This window comes from Mus musculus, chromosome 4 (assembly GCF_000001635.26).
Source record: "Mus musculus strain C57BL/6J chromosome 4, GRCm38.p6 C57BL/6J".
Taxonomy (NCBI): domain Eukaryota; kingdom Metazoa; phylum Chordata; class Mammalia; order Rodentia; family Muridae; genus Mus; species Mus musculus.
Genome location: NC_000070.6, coordinates 117,209,776 through 117,228,385, shown reverse-complemented (window position 1 = coordinate 117,228,385; position 18,610 = coordinate 117,209,776). Strand labels below are relative to the sequence as shown.

At 46.9% G+C, this 18,610-nt stretch overlaps 1 protein-coding gene and 1 non-coding gene across 6 annotated transcripts in view; one reads left to right on the top strand and one right to left on the bottom strand.

Moving 5' to 3' along the window:
* Armh1 (armadillo-like helical domain containing 1) overlaps positions 1-15,060 on the top strand; it is a 38,592-nt gene extending 23,532 nt beyond the window's left edge. For 3 of the 5 annotated variants that reach the window (XM_006503206.4, XM_030253635.1, XM_006503207.4), the window contains 7 exons: positions 8-92; positions 12,825-12,947; positions 13,021-13,093; positions 13,921-14,050; positions 14,145-14,222; positions 14,588-14,669; positions 14,756-15,060. In XM_006503206.4, coding sequence (XP_006503269.1) covers positions 8-92; positions 12,825-12,947; positions 13,021-13,093; positions 13,921-14,050; positions 14,145-14,222; positions 14,588-14,669; positions 14,756-14,871 — 687 coding nt within the window. In that variant the 3' untranslated portion in view covers positions 14,872-15,060. Of the gene's footprint in view, positions 1-7; positions 93-12,824; positions 12,948-13,020; positions 13,094-13,920; positions 14,051-14,144; positions 14,223-14,356; positions 14,405-14,587; positions 14,670-14,755 lie in introns of all 5 variants that reach the window. The other 2 variants (XR_867885.3, NM_001145637.1) reach the window with 2 other exon arrangements.
* A 2,366-nt stretch (positions 15,061-17,426) lies between these two features.
* Positions 17,427-17,542, bottom strand: Gm23287. The gene has a single exon (XR_003955548.1). It is a non-coding gene; the product is annotated as a U5 spliceosomal RNA (small nuclear RNA).
* Positions 17,543-18,610: the final 1,068 nt, after the last annotated feature.

Sequence of the window (18,610 nt, the reverse complement as noted above, 5' to 3'; positions counted from 1 at the left end):
TTGCCAGTCAATAGTTGGAGCGACACACCCCAGCATCGTGGACCGTGTGCTGACAGTCCTGAGCACAGTGCACCTGGAGGTCCAGTATGAAGGTAGGGAGACTTCCAGGTCACCAAAGGTGGCAGCAAGGGCAGCTCTCCAAAGTCTCCCTCCGTTCACAAAGAGCCTGTGGTTGAGTGTCCAAAATAACCTTGCCAGAGGGAGGAGGCCAGTTTACTATCAGTCAGCAAGTTCCTCAGAAAATGGTGGTCATAAATTTCATTTGTTTGAGCAGCGGTTGGGACCAGCTAAGTCCAGAGCGCTCTCTCATACGTTTCTCGCGTCTGCACTGAAGCCCCTGACTAAGCTACAGTTGTAACTCTGACAGAATGCTCAGCCAGTGTGTACAGGCCTGGGTCGGACTTCAAGCACTGGGAAAACAGAAAAGGAAGCCTAGCACGGTGGTACACACCTCTATCCTCAGCAGTTGGGAGGCTGAGACAGGAGAATCTCAAATTCCAGGCCAATCTCAGCTACACAGTACAACTGTCCTGTTGTAGTAAAGATTTGATCTCTGCTTTTGGTCATTCAGTTTCCAGATAAAATACACAAAACCTTTACGTTTATGATAGCCTTTAAAGCACTAGAGCTGGGCAGATATTTACCCTCCAAGCTATTAGAATCTACTTCTCGGGCTGGCGAGATGGCTCAGCGAGTAAGAGCACTGACTGCTCTTCTGAAGGTCCTGAGTTCAAATCCCAGCAACCACATGGTAGCTCACAACCATCTGTAATGAGATCTGACACCCTCTTCTGGTGTATCTGAAGACAGCTACAGTGTACTTTACATATAATAATAAATAAATCTTTGGGCCTGAGCAAACAGGACCCACCAGAGAGAGCAGGGTTGACCGGAGCAAGCAGAGGTCCTAAAATTCAATTCCCAGCAACCACATAAAGGCTCACAACCACATGTACAGCAACAGTGTACTCATATACATAAAATAAATAAACACATCTTTAAAAATTAAAAAAATGTACTTCTCTATCAATAACCTCAAGTTATAACTTGCCATATTACATCTGAGCTGCTCTTAACTCCAATTGGCCAACCCTCATGGCCATGTTTTCGTGACTCACCTACCCCATGGCATCTTCTCCTCCCTACATGTACTCTCCTGCTGCAGATACCAAGCCGGAGACCTGAAACCCCACCTACCTCTCTTCTGTCCACCTCTAGACCAGTAGGATCTTTATTCAACCAATAGTTTTAAATTAAGGAGCAAGGTCACATAGTATCACTTGGTGCACACTCCAGGCTTCTTTTGTCCCTGAGGTAACCAGGACCAGTATTTAGCATTATGGCATACACAGCAACAGACCAAACCCCACAGCACTGACTCATAACAACACAAACAGGAACCACCCTAGAAATGTCGTTCTCATTAAAAAACAAAAACAAAAAAAACAAAAAAACAAAACAAACAAAAAGCCAACCGACAAACTAAATAATTTGGACCCTGATGGCAGCTACATTTTCATTTGCTGAGTCGTTCACTTATTGATCTTCCATTGGTCACACCATTTATTTCTCAAAATAAACCTCAGGGTACAAAGCCTGCAACCCACCCAGCTGTCGGCTGGCTTGAGGGAATGAAGGCTAGATGTATGGTAAGGGTTTCTTTTTTTCTTTTTTCTTTTTTTTTCTTTTGGTTTTTTTTTTTTTTTTTTTTTGGAGACAGGGTTTCTCTGTGTAGCTCTGGCTGTCCTAGAACTCACTCTGTGGACCAGGCTGTCCTGGAACTCAGAAATCCGCCTGCCTCTGCCTCCCAAGTGCTGGGATTAAAGGTGTGCGCCACCAACGCCTGGCTCCTTTCTTTTTTCTTTTGAGACTGTGTCTCTTAGGCAGTCTAGGCTGGTCTTGAACTCTCTGTCCTCCACCAGCTTCCTAAGAACTGGGATTACAGGCACACAGCACCACACCAGGCCAAGTGTGGTCTTGAACTCATGATTCTCTCAAGTCTACCTTCTTACCTTGGGATGGTGAGCACATGCCACTGCTGTGACCTCAGTGGCTGGGTCCTAGAAACCCAACTTGGGCAACAAGAGAATGGAGAAAGATCAGACAGACAGATGGGAACACACACACACACAGAAGAGCACTCTAAGAGAGATCACCAGCCACAGAGCTTATTTCACACATATTGATTCCAGGAGGCAAGAGTACTGTGCACAGTTGAGAAGGAGGCCATAGGACTCTCCCAGAGGAGCAGGCTGCAAACATCTGGGAGGCAAAAGCCAAGACTGATAGTTTCTGGATACACTGAATAATTTGGATATATTATTCATCATGAATGGCTTTTTCATTAATTTTCTTTTTTTTGTAAATATTGTTTTTAAATGATAATTATTCTGATTTCTAAGGCCTTTTTTTTTGGCCCACTCTACTTGATTTTTATATCTGAAGAAAGTCTAGGTCTTGGGGCTAATTCAAGGGGACTGAAGTATTTGGGGGTAGGACTCAGCCAGGACCATCAACTGTGATGACACTTGGTTTCTCCTAGCTTGGTGGCTGGGTCCCAAAAAAGGGACCTCCAAGGACACCCAGTGTGAAGCTGCGGGGCCTTCTGTGGCCAAGCCTCCTAAACAGCATACACTCTATCCATCCCAGCACTCAGGAGGCAGAGGCAGGCAGATCTCTGAGTTTGAAGCTAGCCTGGTCTATAGAGCAAGTTCCAGGACAGACAGGGCTACACAGAGAAACCCTGTCTCAAAAACAAACAAAAAGTAGTAATTCATGAGACCACACAGTCTTCATGAGAAGAAGGGCAAATAATATTGCAGCCAGTCCTTAAAGCCACTGCAGAGGGGGTGCTGGATCTGGGCAGTACATGAGGGTAGCACTCTATGGGCAGATAGAAGAGGCTCCTCTCCCCTTTCTTGTTCAATTGCTCAATTTAAAAAATAAAATAAGGACTGGAGAGATGGCTCAGTGGTTAAGAGCACTGACTGCTTTTTGACTGCTCTTCCAGAGGTCCTGAGTTCAATTCCCAGCAACCACATGGTGGCTTACAAACCATCTATTAATGGGATCCAGTACCCTCTCTGGCACACAGGTATACATGCAGATAGAACATTCATAGATTAAAAAAATAAATCTTTTAAAAATAAAATAAAGTGTGTGTGTGAATGTGAGTCTGTGTGTGTGTGTGTGTGTGTGTGAGTCTGTGTGAGTCTGTGTGTGTGTGTGAGTATGTGTGTGTGTATGTGTGTATGCATGTGTGTGTGTGAGTCTGTGTGTGTGAGTCTGTGTGTGTGTGTGAGTCTGTGTATGTGTGTGTGAGTCTGTGTGTGTGTGTGAGTCTGTGTGAGTGTGTGTGTGTGAGTCTGTGTGTGTGAGAGTCTGTGTGAGTCTGTGTGTGTGTGTGTGTGTGTGTGTGTGTGTGTGTGTGTGTAAGAAGACACTGAATCCTCTGGAGCTGGAGTTACAGGCAATTGGGAACCAGCCAGTGTGGAGGCTGGAGCTGAATTCCAGTTTTCTGCAAGAGCAACAAGAGCTCTCAACTTCTGAGCCATCCCAGCAGCCCCTGGTTTCTCAGTATGTTAATGCAGTTTTCAGAAGGGTGCAAGGTTTGAGTGTGGGTGCACTTGGGGGATGGGAAGTAGAAACAATGGCGGGAGGGGGCCTGTGTTCCTGACATTCCAGGCCCTTTATCACACTGCAGACTTTAGAATTTCTCTTAATGACCATCCCATTTAAGCTGAGCCAAAATCAGAACAGAAGACTTCTCCAAAGTGGTCCTGCCTGGAATTTATCTCCATTTATAACTGCTCTGAAGTGAAAAATGGCACTTTCCTCACAGGAGGGATTGCCATTCCAGGAACTGGTGGCAAGCGGGGACTTATCAGAACTAGCAATATCAAGGGACAAAAACGGCCATTCATTGTTTCCCTTCCCTAGAGTGGAGAAGCTAGCGAGGCCAAGGCCCCAAGCCTAAGGCCAGCCTCCTGAGCTAAATTGTGAGGCCCTGTCTCCAAAACCCAGAGCTGGTGGGATGGCTCCTGAGTGAAGGCACACCCACGCCTCCAAGCTTGGCAGCCTGAGCTCAGTCACCAGGATACACGTGGAAAAAAAGAACTGACTCCCACAAGATGTCTTGTGACCGCCACAGGAGCACTGTGGCATGTGCGCACGCACACACACACACACACACACACATACACACACTCACATACACACAAAATTGAAAAAAAAATCTTTATTTTGTTTGTTTGTTTCCTCTATGTAGTCCTGGCAGTTCTGAAACTCTCTCTGTAGACCAGGCTGGCCTTGAACTCAGAGATCCACCTGCCTCTACCTTTCTGTTGCTGGGATTAAAGGCGTGTGTCACCACTATCCAACAATAATTTTTTATTTCATTTTATTTTACTTTTGAGATATAGTGTCTCACTGTGTAGTCCTACTGGCCTAGTCTTTGCTTCTCAAGTACTGGGATAAAAGGCATGTGCCACATACCTAGTTAAATGTAAGAATAATTATTTTGTGGAGATGGGTGTTTTGCCTGCTACCTGTGGAAGCCAGAAGAAGGCATCAGATTCCCTTGATACTGGCGTTACAGATGGTTGTTAGCTGCCATGAGGGTGCTGGGAATTGAACCCAGGTCTTCTAGAAGTGCAACCAGTACTCTTAACAGCTGAGCCATCTCTTCAGTACAATGAATGAATGAATGAATAAATAAATAAATAAATAAAATTAATGATTCAGTGGTGGCCTGTTCCCTAGCAAAGAAGAGAGAGAGAGAGAGAGAGAGAGAGAGAGAAAAGGGAACCAATAAAGTTGTTCGTGTCTTTTACAAATAAACTATTAATTGTTGCCTTAGGCACATAAACATTCTGATGTATCACTTGGTAAGGATTCACCAATTCACTGTAACTTAGTTTATCAGATGCATGCTGGCCAAAAGATTAACTTGCTGAATGACAATTCACCAAACCACTGCTTAACTGATGCCATGTGTCCTTCAAAGGTTTGAAAATGGCTTAGCAATTCATATTGGCAGCATTAGTGGAGCCAAAAGAGTTGGCAGAAACCACATCCTGCAAATTCCGAGGCCATCTTCCCAGCACCCCCTTTCTGACCCACGCTGGCTCTTTGACCAGGTCTCTGGCCCTGCGGACCTCACACAGCTTCTCAAGAATGGGCAATCAAAGCCATGCAGATGGCCACCTCTTCCTGACCTTTGTCCCGGGCCACCACACAAAGCAGAGACAAATGATCCCTTATAGTGCTGCCATAAAAGGGAAGTGAGAGCTGTTTATGTGAATGTTTGCATAAACCCACAAAAGCTGTTATCTGTGTATATTAGGGATTATTTCTATATTAAAAATCATATATAAAATGTAGCCGTTAGAGACAGTAAAGCTCTCACTACATAGCCCAGGCTACCTCAAACCCTCTATCCTACTGTCCCTGCCTCCATAATGCTGGGATTACAAACATGGGCCAACACATCTGGCTAGTAAGCTTTTACTGTACCATAGTGTTCACGGCTCAGACTAGTACTAGATCCTCCCACACCACTCCCTTTTTGAGTCTTTTTTTTTTTTTTTTTTTTTTTTGGTAACCCATGGTACTGGGATTATAGCTGTGCACCATCATACCCAGCTCTGACTTGGGATATTTTGTGAGGTTTTCACAAGATATCAGCCGGGCTGTCTATCATCTGGGGCCTACAATGCCAACACTTGGAAGGCAAAAGCGGTAGGATTTCTGTGAGTTCAAGGCCAGCCTCATCTAGAAATCAATTTCCAAAACAGCAAAGAGAGAGAGAGGGAGGGAGGGGGGAGAGGGAAAGAAGGGAGAGAGGGGAGAGGGGGGGAAGGGGAAAGAGAGGATAGAGAGGGGGAGAGAGAGAATGGGGAGAGAGGAGGAAGAGAAGGAGAAGAGATGGGAGAGGGAGGAGAGAAGAGATGGGAGAGGGAGGGGAGGGGAGGGGAGGGGAGGAGAGGAGAGGAGAGGAGGAGGAGAGGAGAAAATAGAGAGGTCCAAGCGCCAGCAAATTTGCTCAGCAGGTAAAGATGCTTGCCTTCAAGTCTGAGGACCTGAATTTGGTCCATAGGACCCATATGGAGGGGAAAGAACTGACTCTTCTGCCATCCACAGGTCCACTGTGGCATGCATTTATCCATATACATACACAGTCACACATGCAAAACATAACCAAAGATGAAAACAGCTCTTACACCTGCATGCTTGTTCTGCTCGATCCTGTCAGCAAAGTAGGTTCCATCCTTGAATTAAAAGCCAACGTGCTGAAGTGTCTATGGGGCCATCCAGCTGGCTCAGCTGGTGAAAGCATTTGCTGCCAAACCTGATGGCCTAAGTTCAACTCCCCAAAGGCACGTGAATAGAGGCGAGAACTGACTTCACAAAGTGTCCTCTGAATCCAACACACATGCTGTAGCACATGCATCCGTGCAAGCACGTGTGTGTGTGTGTGTGTGTGTGTGTGTGTGTGTGTGTGTGTGTGCGTGCGCGCATGCATGTGAGAGTCCAAGTGTCAAGGTGGAGCATGGCAGCAAGCACCTTTACCACCGGATCTTCTCACTGGCTCCAAAACCGACTACTTTTTACAAGTGTGTCACATACACCCGGTTATATTAGCACTGAAACTGTGACACTTGGTTTAGCATTTAAAGAGTTTTATTGCCGGGCGGTGGTGGCCCACGCCCTTGATCCCAGCACTTGGGAGGCAGAGGCAGGCAGATTTCTGAGTTCAAGGCCAGCCTGGTCTACAGAGTGAGTTCCAGAACAGCCAGAGCTACACAGAGAAACCCTGTCTCAAAAACCCTGTCTCCAAAAACCCAACCACCCCCCCCAAAAAAAAGAAAGAAAAGAGTTTTATTATACAGTTATCCAGGGTTTAAGTAGATTAGAAACCCCAAGACAAACTTGTTTTCAGTTTCCGCACTTTCCTGGCCCTCAGGTAGCTGCGCCTCACCCTCACCTGGCAGCATCTTCCCCTCTAGAGCCCGTGATGTTTGACTCAGATCTTAGAGGGCGTTCACATCCTCTGTGCACAGGCTGGATGTACTCCATAAAACCTGCTCAGAAGAGGAAGCTGGAGAGATGATTCAGTAGTTAAGAACATTTGCTGCTCTTCCAGGGAACCCAAGCTGGGTCCCACGTGCACCACACAACTATACCTGGTGTGGTTGCATACATAAAAGGCAAAACACTCAAGCTCATAGAATAAAAATAAGTTAAAAACAAAACCAACAACCCTTGCTGTCTTAGTTTGGGTTTCCATCGATGTGAAGAGACACCATGACCATAGCCACTCTCACTCTCACATTTCATTGGGGCTGGCTTACAGGCTCAGAAGTTCAGTGCATTATCATCATGGCAGGAAGCATGGCAGAAATATGCTGGGGAAGGAGCCAAGAGTTCTACATCTTGATCCACAGGCAGCAGAAGGAGACTGTGTTCCACATTGGGTGGAGTTTTAGCACAGGAAACCTCAAAGCCTGGCCCCACAACACCACACCGACTCCAACAAGGCCACACCTCCTCATAGTGCCACTCTATATGGCCCAAGCATTTAAACACACGAGTCTCTGGGGGGCCATTCCTATTCAAACCACCGCACTTGCCTAGAAGAGCAGAGAGCAGATAACTGAGATAGGTTCACACCTGTAATCCTAGCACTCAAGAGGTTGGGACAGGATGAACAGGATGAATGTCATAAGTTCAAAGCCAGCCTGAGCTACAAAGTAAGATTCTGTCTTCAAACAAACAAACTGGTAAGATCAGTAATTCAAGTTCATACTTAGCTACATAGTAAGCTTGAGTATAGTCTAGCTACAGGAGACTTCAGAGAGAGAGAGAGAGACAGAGAACATGTCACCATAACTCCTGGGTCATCAGCACATATGTCACATCCATAGCTTATGTTTATACTTTATCGATTTTCTTTATTGTTTAAAAATAACAATAATAACAAGCTGGGTTTGGTGGCACACAACTTTAATCCCAGCACTCAGGAGATCTCTGTGAATTCTAGAACAGCATAGTCCATGTAGCATGCTCCAAGACAACAAGGACTATAAAGATAGACCCTGTCACAAATAAGTAAGTAAATAAGTAAACAAACAAATACAATAACAATACTGATAATATATTTTTTGTTTGCATTTTGGAGACAGATTCTTGCTGCATTATCCAGGATAGCCTTGATCCCCAGCACTTAACCAACCCACTTATCTCAGCTTCTCTCAGCTGAGTCTGGCTAGACTTTAAAGTTGTGTGTGTGTGTGTGTGTGTGTGTGTGTGTGTGTGTGTGTGTGTGCACTCGCACACATGTGCATGGAGGTCAGAAAATGACATCAGAGGTCTTCCTTAGCCACTCTGTTTACATGTTAATGTCTCTAGCTGAACCTGTAACTCACCAATGTGATGAGCTGGGCTAACCAGCTTGCCCCTGGGATCTCTGTCTCTAGTTCCCTAGTGCTAAGAGTGCAACCCAGCCACAGTGCTAGCCCAGTTTACCTGGGTGCTGGGGACATGAACTCCAGTTCTCAAGCTTGCTTAACAAGTGTGTTAATGCCGGGCAGTGGTGGCCCACGCCTTTAATCCCAGCACTCGGGAGGCAGAGGCAGGTGGATTTCTGAGTTCGAGGCCAGCCTGGTGTACAGAGTGAGTTCCAGGACAGCCAGGGCTACACAGAGAAACCCTGTCAAAAAAAAACAAAACAAAACAAAACAACAACAAAAAAAAGTGTGTTAACTGCTGAGCCTCTCCTGCCTTATTTATTTATTTGGGAGGGGGTGTGCATGCCACAGGGATGGCAAGGTTGGGGGATAACTAGCAGAACTTTTCTCCTTCCACCATGCAACCCTGGGATCCTACTCAGTTGATGAGGCTTGGTTTCAAGTGTCTTTGTCCACTGAACCATCTCATCAGTCCTCCTCAGCTCTTAAAAAGCAATTCTCTGAAAGTATTTTTATCTGGGCATGATGGCATGTGTCTGTAACCGCCGACGATGGAGGCGGTAGCAGGAGGACTGCCACAAAATGAAGGCCAGTTTGATCTAACAGTGAAGGCTCCATGTCTAATAATTAATCCATCTATTTTTAGTGTTTCAGCATTGGTCTTTGAATACGGTGTAATTAAAAATGTATGAGTTAATCTATTTTTAGTGCTTCAACATTAGTATTTGAATAGAATGTAGTTAAAAGGGCAGCAGAACACTCAGGAATCAGAGAGCATGTGACTGGTCAAGTACAGCCTGCAAGGATATTCCAGTAGAAAAGAAAGAAAATTTATGCTGAAGCGTGCTTCCTCTGTGCAGCCAGCAGGTGGCAGTCTCGTCCAGAAGTGCACAGTAAACCGGTTTCCCAAGACTCTAGCAGCAAAGACATGGGTGGGCACCGTGGAAGTGACTGCATGTGTACACCAGCTTTAGATTTAGTCTGTTCGCTGTCAAGGCATGATCATCTTCATCTGTAAAATGATTTATAGACAGAGTAACAGAAAAAAAAAACTCTGTAGAATCCTACAGAGTATGAGGCTGAAGGGAGGTGCTGGTTAACTGAACTTTATGTAGAGGCATTCAGGCTTCCAGTTATGGAGGAAAAGGAAGTGGCTGCTCTTTATGGAAGGTTGCTGGGAGGAGGCACAAAAGGATTTCCGGTTACACAAAGTCCCTAGTCAAAAACCACCTGTGATGCAATCTGTCTGGGCAAGTGTCGGACCCCAACCTCTTCTGTCATGAAAAGATCTTCCCTAAGCAAAAAGGAGGGTACGTCATAGAAAAGCCTGTGCATAGCCACGAGCTGGCTAAGACAGATTTCCTTCATAATGTCAGCCCCTTTAAGAGAAGGGCGGCCTTCCAGACCTGTTCCTATCTACAAGAGGCCGTACAGTTTCTCTGATAACCAACTCTGATGCTGGGCATGGTGGCACATACCTTTATTCCCAGCACTCAGGAGGCAGAGGCAGGTGGATCTCTATGAGTTCAAGGCCAGCCTGGACTACATAGTTAGTTAGTTCTAGGCTATCTGGGACTATGTAGAAAGATCCTGTCTCAAAAAAACAAAAACAAAAACAAAAAAAACCCAAACAAACAAAAAAACAAAACAACAACAACAAAAAAAACAGTAGCAAAAAGCAATTCTAAAATGCCAAAGCCAAACACACACACACCTGGGATGGAATATTTTATTCTCCCGCACACACGGGATATCCAAGTGCTGGACCACTTATTTTGTTCCTTTGTTTTGTTTCGAGACAGGATTTCTCCATGTAGCCCTGGCTGTTCTGGAACTCACTCTGTAGACCAGGCTGACTTTGAACTCAGAGATCTGCCTGCCTCTGCCTCCCAAGGCAGAGGTCAAAGGCGTGCGCCACCACCAACTTTGGTTACTTGGCCACTTGTAAGGTCCTTTTGCCACAGGAACATTAACCCTGGTAGAAGCTTTCCTGCTCACTGGCCCCCTAACAAGGCCACTTGCCCTCAACTTCTTCATCTGTTCAGAGGGATCAGCAGGAAAGCACGAGGCATCCTGGTGCAGACAAGGGTGAGTTGTTTTGCTTTGGTTTTTTTAGACAGAGTCTTAGACAGCTTAGACTGGCCTCAAACTCTATATGAAGTAAGCAGTGGCCCTCCAGCTCCCGAGTGTTGCTCTTATAGGCACGTGCTGCCTCATCCAGCTTCAGGCTGTGGGCTTTCTGGACTTGAGATATGACTCTTTCCTCTTGAACTAAGTGTCCATGGCATCCACCTTACATCTGCTGATCACTGCCCCCTCTATCTCCTCAGCACAGGTCCTGTAGCGAGCGCATGCCCCATCCGGGTTGGCCAAGGGGTGGGGATGAGTCCGTAAAGTGCTTGCTCAGAGAGCAAATGTCTCAGCAGAGAGGCAGGGCCCTGCTTCTCTCTCTTTGGGTATAACCAGTGACAGCTGCGAACACAAAACACAGAACTGGCTGGGTGAGAAAAATCTTCATTTGTCCCAGGAGCTTCGAGCATTCTAGTTACATAACCAATGGAAGATGAAGCATTCAGTTTAAAGTGGGTTGGCAGAAGTAAATATTTATCTCCTGGAATATCTGACTACGTTGCAGAACCTGCTGCTCCCAGCCAGGAATTTATCATAAACATATCTTCTTACACTCCTTTGGAGCCTGGGCATCCACCCAGTCACTTCTCTTCACATCTCAGGCATAGACATATTTCCCAGGGTGCACTGGCATCGCTGTGGCATCCTGCTCTAGCTGGCAAAGTGACTCACAATCCAATAAAAGGAGTCAAAGCGTTCAGACCCAAACGCATCCCCATCAACCCAGCAGCAGAGCAAGTAAGAAACATTGGAGAGTCTGGGACTCTGGCCGCTGCACACAGTGGCTGCCAAGCATTCAGAGCTTCTTGTTTTGTTTGCATAAAGTTTGGGAGATGCCAGAGAGGCTCCAAATGCTCTGCGGCACCCCAGGGCTGGACCCTGTCCCTGTACAGTGTTTTCGGATCTGTGACTCCAGGTTAGAACGCTAATCAGATGGGCACGCCAAATGCAGTCTCTTGTCCCAGCACTCGGGAGGCAGAGGCAGAAGGATCTCTGAGTTCAGAGTCAGTCTGGTCTACATAACAAGCCCCAGTCCAGCCAGGGCTACATAGCCTAGGCCCCCATCCACTACAGTAGCAACAACAATACGAGCCACCTCTGAGCATCAAGAAGTGTCAGGGGCTGCATCAGAATTGACTTTGAGGGTACCCTGGAGGATCTCTATGAAGCACACAATCCAGAGACATGGCTGGCAGGACCAAGAGGACAGTGGGTGGCTGTTAGCACTGTCGTCTTGTCGTGGTTTCCATTCGTTCGTCTGAGACAGAGTCTGACTGTGTAGCCTAGATTTGTCAGGAATTAGCTATATAGAGCTATCCTCAAACTCAAAGCTCCTGCCTCTGACTTCCTCAGCCTCCCAAGTGCTTAGAGCACAAACTTGTTCCACTGTCCCGAGCTGCATAAAAAGTGTTTCTCCTTTTTGTTTGTTTGTTTGTTTGTTTGTTTTATTTTGTTTTGTTAATTCATTAAAAAAAACTTTAGTTAGATAGATAGAGGGTCTTTTTTTGTTTGTTTTTGTTTTCCGAGACAGGGTTTCTCTGTGTATCTCTGGCTGTCCTGGAACTCACTCTGTAGACCAGGCTGGCCTCAAACTCAGAAATCCGCCTGCTTCTGCCTCCTAAATGCTGGGATTAAAGGCGTGCACCACCACTGCCCGGCGATAAAGGGTCTTGATCTACCTAAAGCCTAAACCATGCTCAAATTCAAAATCCTCGTGCCCCAGCATCTGGAGTGCAGAGACTGCAGGCGTCTCCCTGTAGGAAGTATTTTGTGGAGGAAGCAGATGTTGTGGCTACCTTTCCTAGCTACTTCTGAGGATGTAGCTAAATGCTTGCCTAGAATGTAGGAGGCCCTGAGTGTTTGATCCCTAGGGATCAGATTTTTAAAAGGTAAATGTAATCTGTTCTAACCCAGCCCTTTCTTCCTCTAATCAAACCTGAAGCCCTTCAAGCTAAAGGCAGCTCTTTTCTGTGGGCCTCAGATCCGCAGCTCTGACCTCCGGGACTTTCTTGATGGGCTAGGCATCCCCTTCCTTCCCTCTGACTCCTACTCTTGTATTTAATCATGGGCTCCAGAATGGCAGGAAGGATGGGTAACCTCCCCCATAAGGTCTTACCAGTACTGAGCAGCAGAAGGTACTAGGAGAGGTGACAGAGGCAGCAGGGTAAAAGGTATGGTAGGTTTGGAAGGACACAGGGCCTCCCCAGCATCTCTCTCCTCCTCCAGCCATCGAGCTGATAAAGGACCTGATCCACTACGACGTGCGCTTGCCTCTGCTCAAGGGCCTTGTGGCGCTGCTCATGCCACCAGTCAAGGAGACATCCAAACTGCAGGCCAAGATCTTCAGTGGTAGGACTCCTCCATGGGACTGCCCCCTGGAAGTGGGAAAGGCTTCCTGGCTGACGGTCCCTCATTTCTTCAGACTCTTCGATTCTCCAGACCACAACCCAGTTACCCGTGTTCCTGCAGCAGGCTGCAGCTGCCAAGACCATTGGGTAGGGCTGCAGCAAGAGTGGGTGATTGCAGCAAGCTAAGCTGGACAATGCAAGCCCATGCATTTATCTGCCTCCTGCATGCTAGGATTAAAGGCGTGTCATGATCCCTGGCTCATAGATAGATAGATAGATAGATAGATAGATAGATAGATAGATAGACAGACAGATATGCACCACTCAGGAGGCAGAGGTGAGTGGATCTCTGTAAGGTCAAGTCCATCCTGGTCTACATAGAGAGTTCCAGAATAGCCAGGACTACATAGTGAGACCCAGTCGCAAAAAAGGAAAGACAAACAGTAGTGTGGGTATGGGCTTCTCAAGGAAGAATTGTAGATTACTGATTGTGTGTGTGTGTGTGTGTGTGTGTGTGTGTGTGAGAGAGAGAGAGAGAGAGAGAGAGAGAGAGAGAGAGAGAGAGAGGACAGAGAGACAAAGACAGAGACAGAGACAGAGACAGAGACAGAGACAGAGAAGGTTTCTCTATAACATAAAGTCTATGTAGCCATGGTTGTTATGGAACTCTCTACATAGACCAAGCTGGCCTGGAACTCACAGAGATCTACCTGCCTCCATCTCTGCCTCTGCCTATGCCTCTGCCCCTCTTCCCCTCTGCCCCTCTGCCCCTCTGCCCCTCTGCCCCTCTGCCCCTCTGCCCCTCTGCCTCTGCCCTTCCTGAATGCTGAGATTAAAGGCATGGGCCGCTAATCCTCCCTCTACTGGAATTCTTGTTTCTCAGCTGGAGAGAGGCTTCAAACTTGGGGTTGAGGGGCTCCTTTGCCTTCCTATGTCCCCACATTTTTTTTCTGTCTTTTTTCCTACCTCACAAGGATCCTGGCACGCAATGACTTGAACTTGGCAGTGGAGCTGCTGAACCTGCGTGTGGTCCATGGCCTGATGTCGGCCATGGGTAACACTGACCACAGCAATAGCCAGAGGCTAGCCAGCCTCACACTGGAGGTATGAGGGCTGGGGTGGGCAGACTGCAGGACTCGGGCAGTCAAGTCTGCAGATGCCCACACTGTCCTGTCACCCCGCCCACCCTCTGCCACAGTACTTTGTGCAAATGTTCCCATTGGTGGAGGAACAGGTCCGCAAGTCCATGGGGGACGAACTCTACCAGCTCTTCCTTGTAAGTACTTCCATTCCCACCAGCCTCAGCAAATGCCCAGAACAAAACAGTGCCCCTGTGCACAGAATGAATCTTGTCTCCTGACTTGGACATCCCCACCCCTACACTGTCTTCTTGTCCCCTCCCTGCCCTAGCCAGTAAGCTGGAAGCAGGATCTCTCTGCCTAAGCAGCTCTGCTCGAGGTAACCCTTCCTCCCTAGCCCCAGCTCCAGGGGTGCACTGCTCTGGTGCCCAGCCCCAGCTCCAGGGGTGCACTGCTCTGGTGCCAGCCCCAGCTCCAGGGCGCGCTGCTGTGGTGCCCAGCCTCAGCTCCAGGGGCGCACTGATCTGGTGCCCAGCCAAGCTCCTGCTGTTTCTCTCCCCAGAATGACGCCGAGATCCTGTACACAAAAATAGACAGTATTCAGGCGGACATTTTGGCAGCCAATAAAGTCAATGCTACCACAGGTGAGCAGCGGGTAAGGGGACCCAGAGCCCTTCCTGTCAGGGCCAGCCATCAGGCTCACTCTGACTTTTGCTGCGTGCAATGTTAGACAGCTGCGAGTGCATTGACAACAGCTCCATCAGCTTCTCCACGGGCTCCAATGATATGAATCAGAGGGGCTACACCAATGACTTTGAGAAACTTCATTCAAAGTCCAAGGAGTGACAGAGCCCTGTGACAAACCAGGAAAGCTAAGGTTGTGCCTTGTGGAAGCCTGCCTGACTGCCAGGAGGGTGGCATTGAGGATGGTGCCATCTGGCCCTGGGTGGGAAGCTGAGTATTATAAAATGCAGGGGGGAAGGGGGAAGCTGTTTCTGCAGAAGGGCCTAATAAAGAGTCTTGATGCTATCCGCACTGTGTGGTGTGAGCAGAAAGGAGATCTATGAGAGCTGTGTAATAGGGTTGAGGAGTGCTCCTACTTATCCAAAGCAAGTCCCAGGGGAAGGGTAACCAAGACTCTGGAAGGGCTCCAGGGCATACTGTGGCCTTAATAGAGGCCCCATCTCCTCTTAATCCTCTAAGGCAATAGTTCTCAGCCTTCTGAACATTGCGACCCTTTATTACTATGCTATGGTGACCCCAACCATAAAGTCATTTTTATTGCTATTTCACAACTGTGATTTGTTACTGTTATGAACCATAAGTATCTGTGTTTTTCATAGTCTTAGGCAACCCCTGTGAAAGGGTTGGCAACCTCAAGGGGTCATGACCCACAGGTTGAAAAACACTGCTCTAAGTCTCTCCTCCCCGCCCCTTTCTCTTCTACCTTCTGCTTTGCTTCTGTTTCCTGTTCCCTCAACCCCTTCTGTTTGCAGACATTTAGCTCTCATTGTCTCTGAAACAACTCCAGATACAAACACCTTTCCCAGTTTTCCCTGCAGTTGCTCTTCCTTCCTGTAACTCAATACCAGAGTGTTCCTTGAAGTCCCTTCCGAATCTTCATCTCCCTAACCATCTGCTGACCTCCCGAGTACTTTGACTGAGCCGTCCACACTCCTGTTCCTGCCACCCGCACCCCCACCCCCACCCCTAGTCTCTTAGGCTGCCTTGCATGGTACCAAGGCCCAAGCCCAGATCGTTTCTACTTTTTATTTCTGAGGCCAAAATATAATAAAACTAAGTTTACTAGGCTGGCTTCGAACATTAGATCTTCTGCCGCCTGGAATCACAGGCCTGTGCCACCAGACCCAGCTAACTCGGCTTTGTGTTTCAGTTTGAGTTCCTTTGGGCTCTCTTGCTCTCCCCATTGCTTTGAGTGTTTTGTTGGGGATTCTGTTCGTTTTGGTTTGGCTTATGTTTGTTGCTGTTAGGTTTTGCCCGATATTTCTCTTTTTTTCTCCAGCCAGGATCTCAGTGTGTATAGTCCTGGCCATTCTGGAACTCATATAAAATTTCTGTCTGCATCTGCCTCCTGAGTGTGGGGATTAAAGGCACACACCAGTGCGCCTACCTGGGTGGTTCATTCATGTCACCAGAGTAGGCGAGGACCCAAGGAGAGAATACCAAAACGTTGCTTTGCTGCATTGGTTGGGTTTCTTCCTTTTGAGAGGGTGGGGCTACTCTCTTGCTTTGTTTTTAAGAGAGTTTCTTCCTGGAACTCACTCTGTAGACCAGGCTGGCCTCGAACTCAGAAATCCGCCTGCCTCTGCCTCCCAAGTGCTGGGATTAAAGGCGTGCACAGCCGCCCAGCTCCTTTAAGATGATTTCTTTTTTTTTTTTTTTTTTTAATTAGGTATTTTCCTCATTTACATTTCCAATGCTATCCCAAAAGTCTCCCATGCCCTCCCCCAACTCCACTTCTTGGCCCTGGCGTTCCCCTTTACTTAGGCATATAAAGTTTGCAAGACCATTGGGCCTCTCTTTCCACTGATGGCCGACTAGGCCATCTTCTGATACATATGCAGCCTAAGACACAAGCTCCGGGGTACTGGTTAGTTCATATTGTTGTTCCACCTATAGGGTTGCAGATCCCTTTAGCTCCTTGGGTACTTTCTCTAGCTCCTCCATTGGGGGCCCTGTGTTCCATCCATTAGCTGACTGTGAGCATCCACTTCTGTGTTTGCTAGGCTCAAGAATAGCCTCACAAGAGACTGCTATATCAGGGTCCTTTTCAGCAAAATCTTGCTAGTGTATGCAATGGTGTCAGCGTTTGGAGGCTGATTATGGGATGGATCCCCAGGTATGGCAGTCTCTAGATGGTCCATCCTTTCGTCTCAGCTCCAAACTTTGTCTCTGTAACTCCTTCCATGGGTGTTTTGTTCTCAATTCTAAGAAGGGGCAAAGTGTCCACACTTTGGTTTTCGTTCGTCTTGAGTTTCATGTGTTTTACAAATTGTGTCTTATATCTTGGGTATTCTAAGTTTCTGGGCTAATATCCACTTATCAGTGAGTACATATCATGTGAGTTCTTTTGTGATTGAGTTACCTCACTCAGGATGATACCCTCCAGGTCCATCCATTTGCCTAAGAATTTCATAAATCCATCCTTTTTAATAGCTGAGTAGTACTCCATTGTGTAAATGTACCACATTTTCTGTATTCATTCCTCTGTTGAGGGGCATCTGGGTTCTTTCCAGCTTCTGGATATTATAAATAAGGCTGTTATAAACATAGTGGAACATGTGTGTCCTTACCGGTTGGAACATCTTCTGGGTATATGCCCAGAAGAATTTTAAGAGAATCTCTTTGGCAGAACATCCTATCTTTTCATTACCATTACTAGTCTTGTAAGCACAAGACCTCAAAAAATTGGGTTAAGACTCAGATTTGTTCCTCTCCACGGAAATCTTTAGTAAAAGGCGAAAGATTTATACGATCTGAAGAGAAACCAGAGTATGGAAGGGGGTCGCTGTATGCAGTTCTCACCTGACTGTGTATCTTAGATCACCGATGGTAACTTTTTCCTCAAAAGTACACAAAATTTCTGCTTTAGTCTCACTTAAATCTGTGAAAGTCATACCATTTTGAAGGAAATCAAGATAGAAAAAAGAAACCAGCGATTTCTGGTTTTAAATCAAGCAATGACCTCTCTGCAGTGCATTGTGGGTATGTAAATGAGATCAAGTCGCCGCCGTCCCGCCTCTAAAAATGCCTTAGTTATTTCATCCCCACCCCCCCCCACACACACACACACACTCGCTGTAAAGCGTGGGCTGACCACCAGGGGGCAGTACAAATGCCAACTAATATTCGGAATACTACCCTACTAGGCAAGTCTGGGTTAAAATTGTCACTCTGGGATAACGTGCTCTAAAAAAAAATAAAATAAAATAAAAAAAAGAGCCCTTGTCTATACACGAGACACTGGATTCCACCCTCCGCATTAATCAGTAAGTAAACAACAAAGAAAGTATTGTATTAACACAAAGGATTGAACATCTGAGGTCCTTGCCCTAAGACACAGGAATGTGTGCCAAGCATGACAACGGAAAGTTCAAAGACACAGGAGTCAAACACGAGAGGGTCGAGAGAAGCAAGTGGGAAGGGCTGAGGGCTGGAACTTTCCTTACCTCAGGTTTATCTTGAAATGTAATGGGGGAGCTATTGAAAGCTCCACAGAAAACAATACAACCGAACAGTTGCTGGCTTTTGTTTGCTTATTTAGGGGTGTTTGCTTGGAACAGGGTCTCCTATAGTCTCAGTTTCTCCAGATAGCTGAAAATGACTGGACTCGAGATGGTCTGCCTGCGTCCCCATACTTGAACAGCAGGCGTGGGTCACACATCAAACTTGTTATTCCAGACTGACGACTCAGTTTTGTTCTGTTGTTTAATAGCCATGGATAGCCCAGAACTTGATATATAGACAAGGCTGGCCTAGAACTCACAGAGATCTATCTGCCTGACTGTAACTCCCTAATGCGAGGGTTTAAAGGCCATCACATCATGTCAGGGTGAACTGGTAA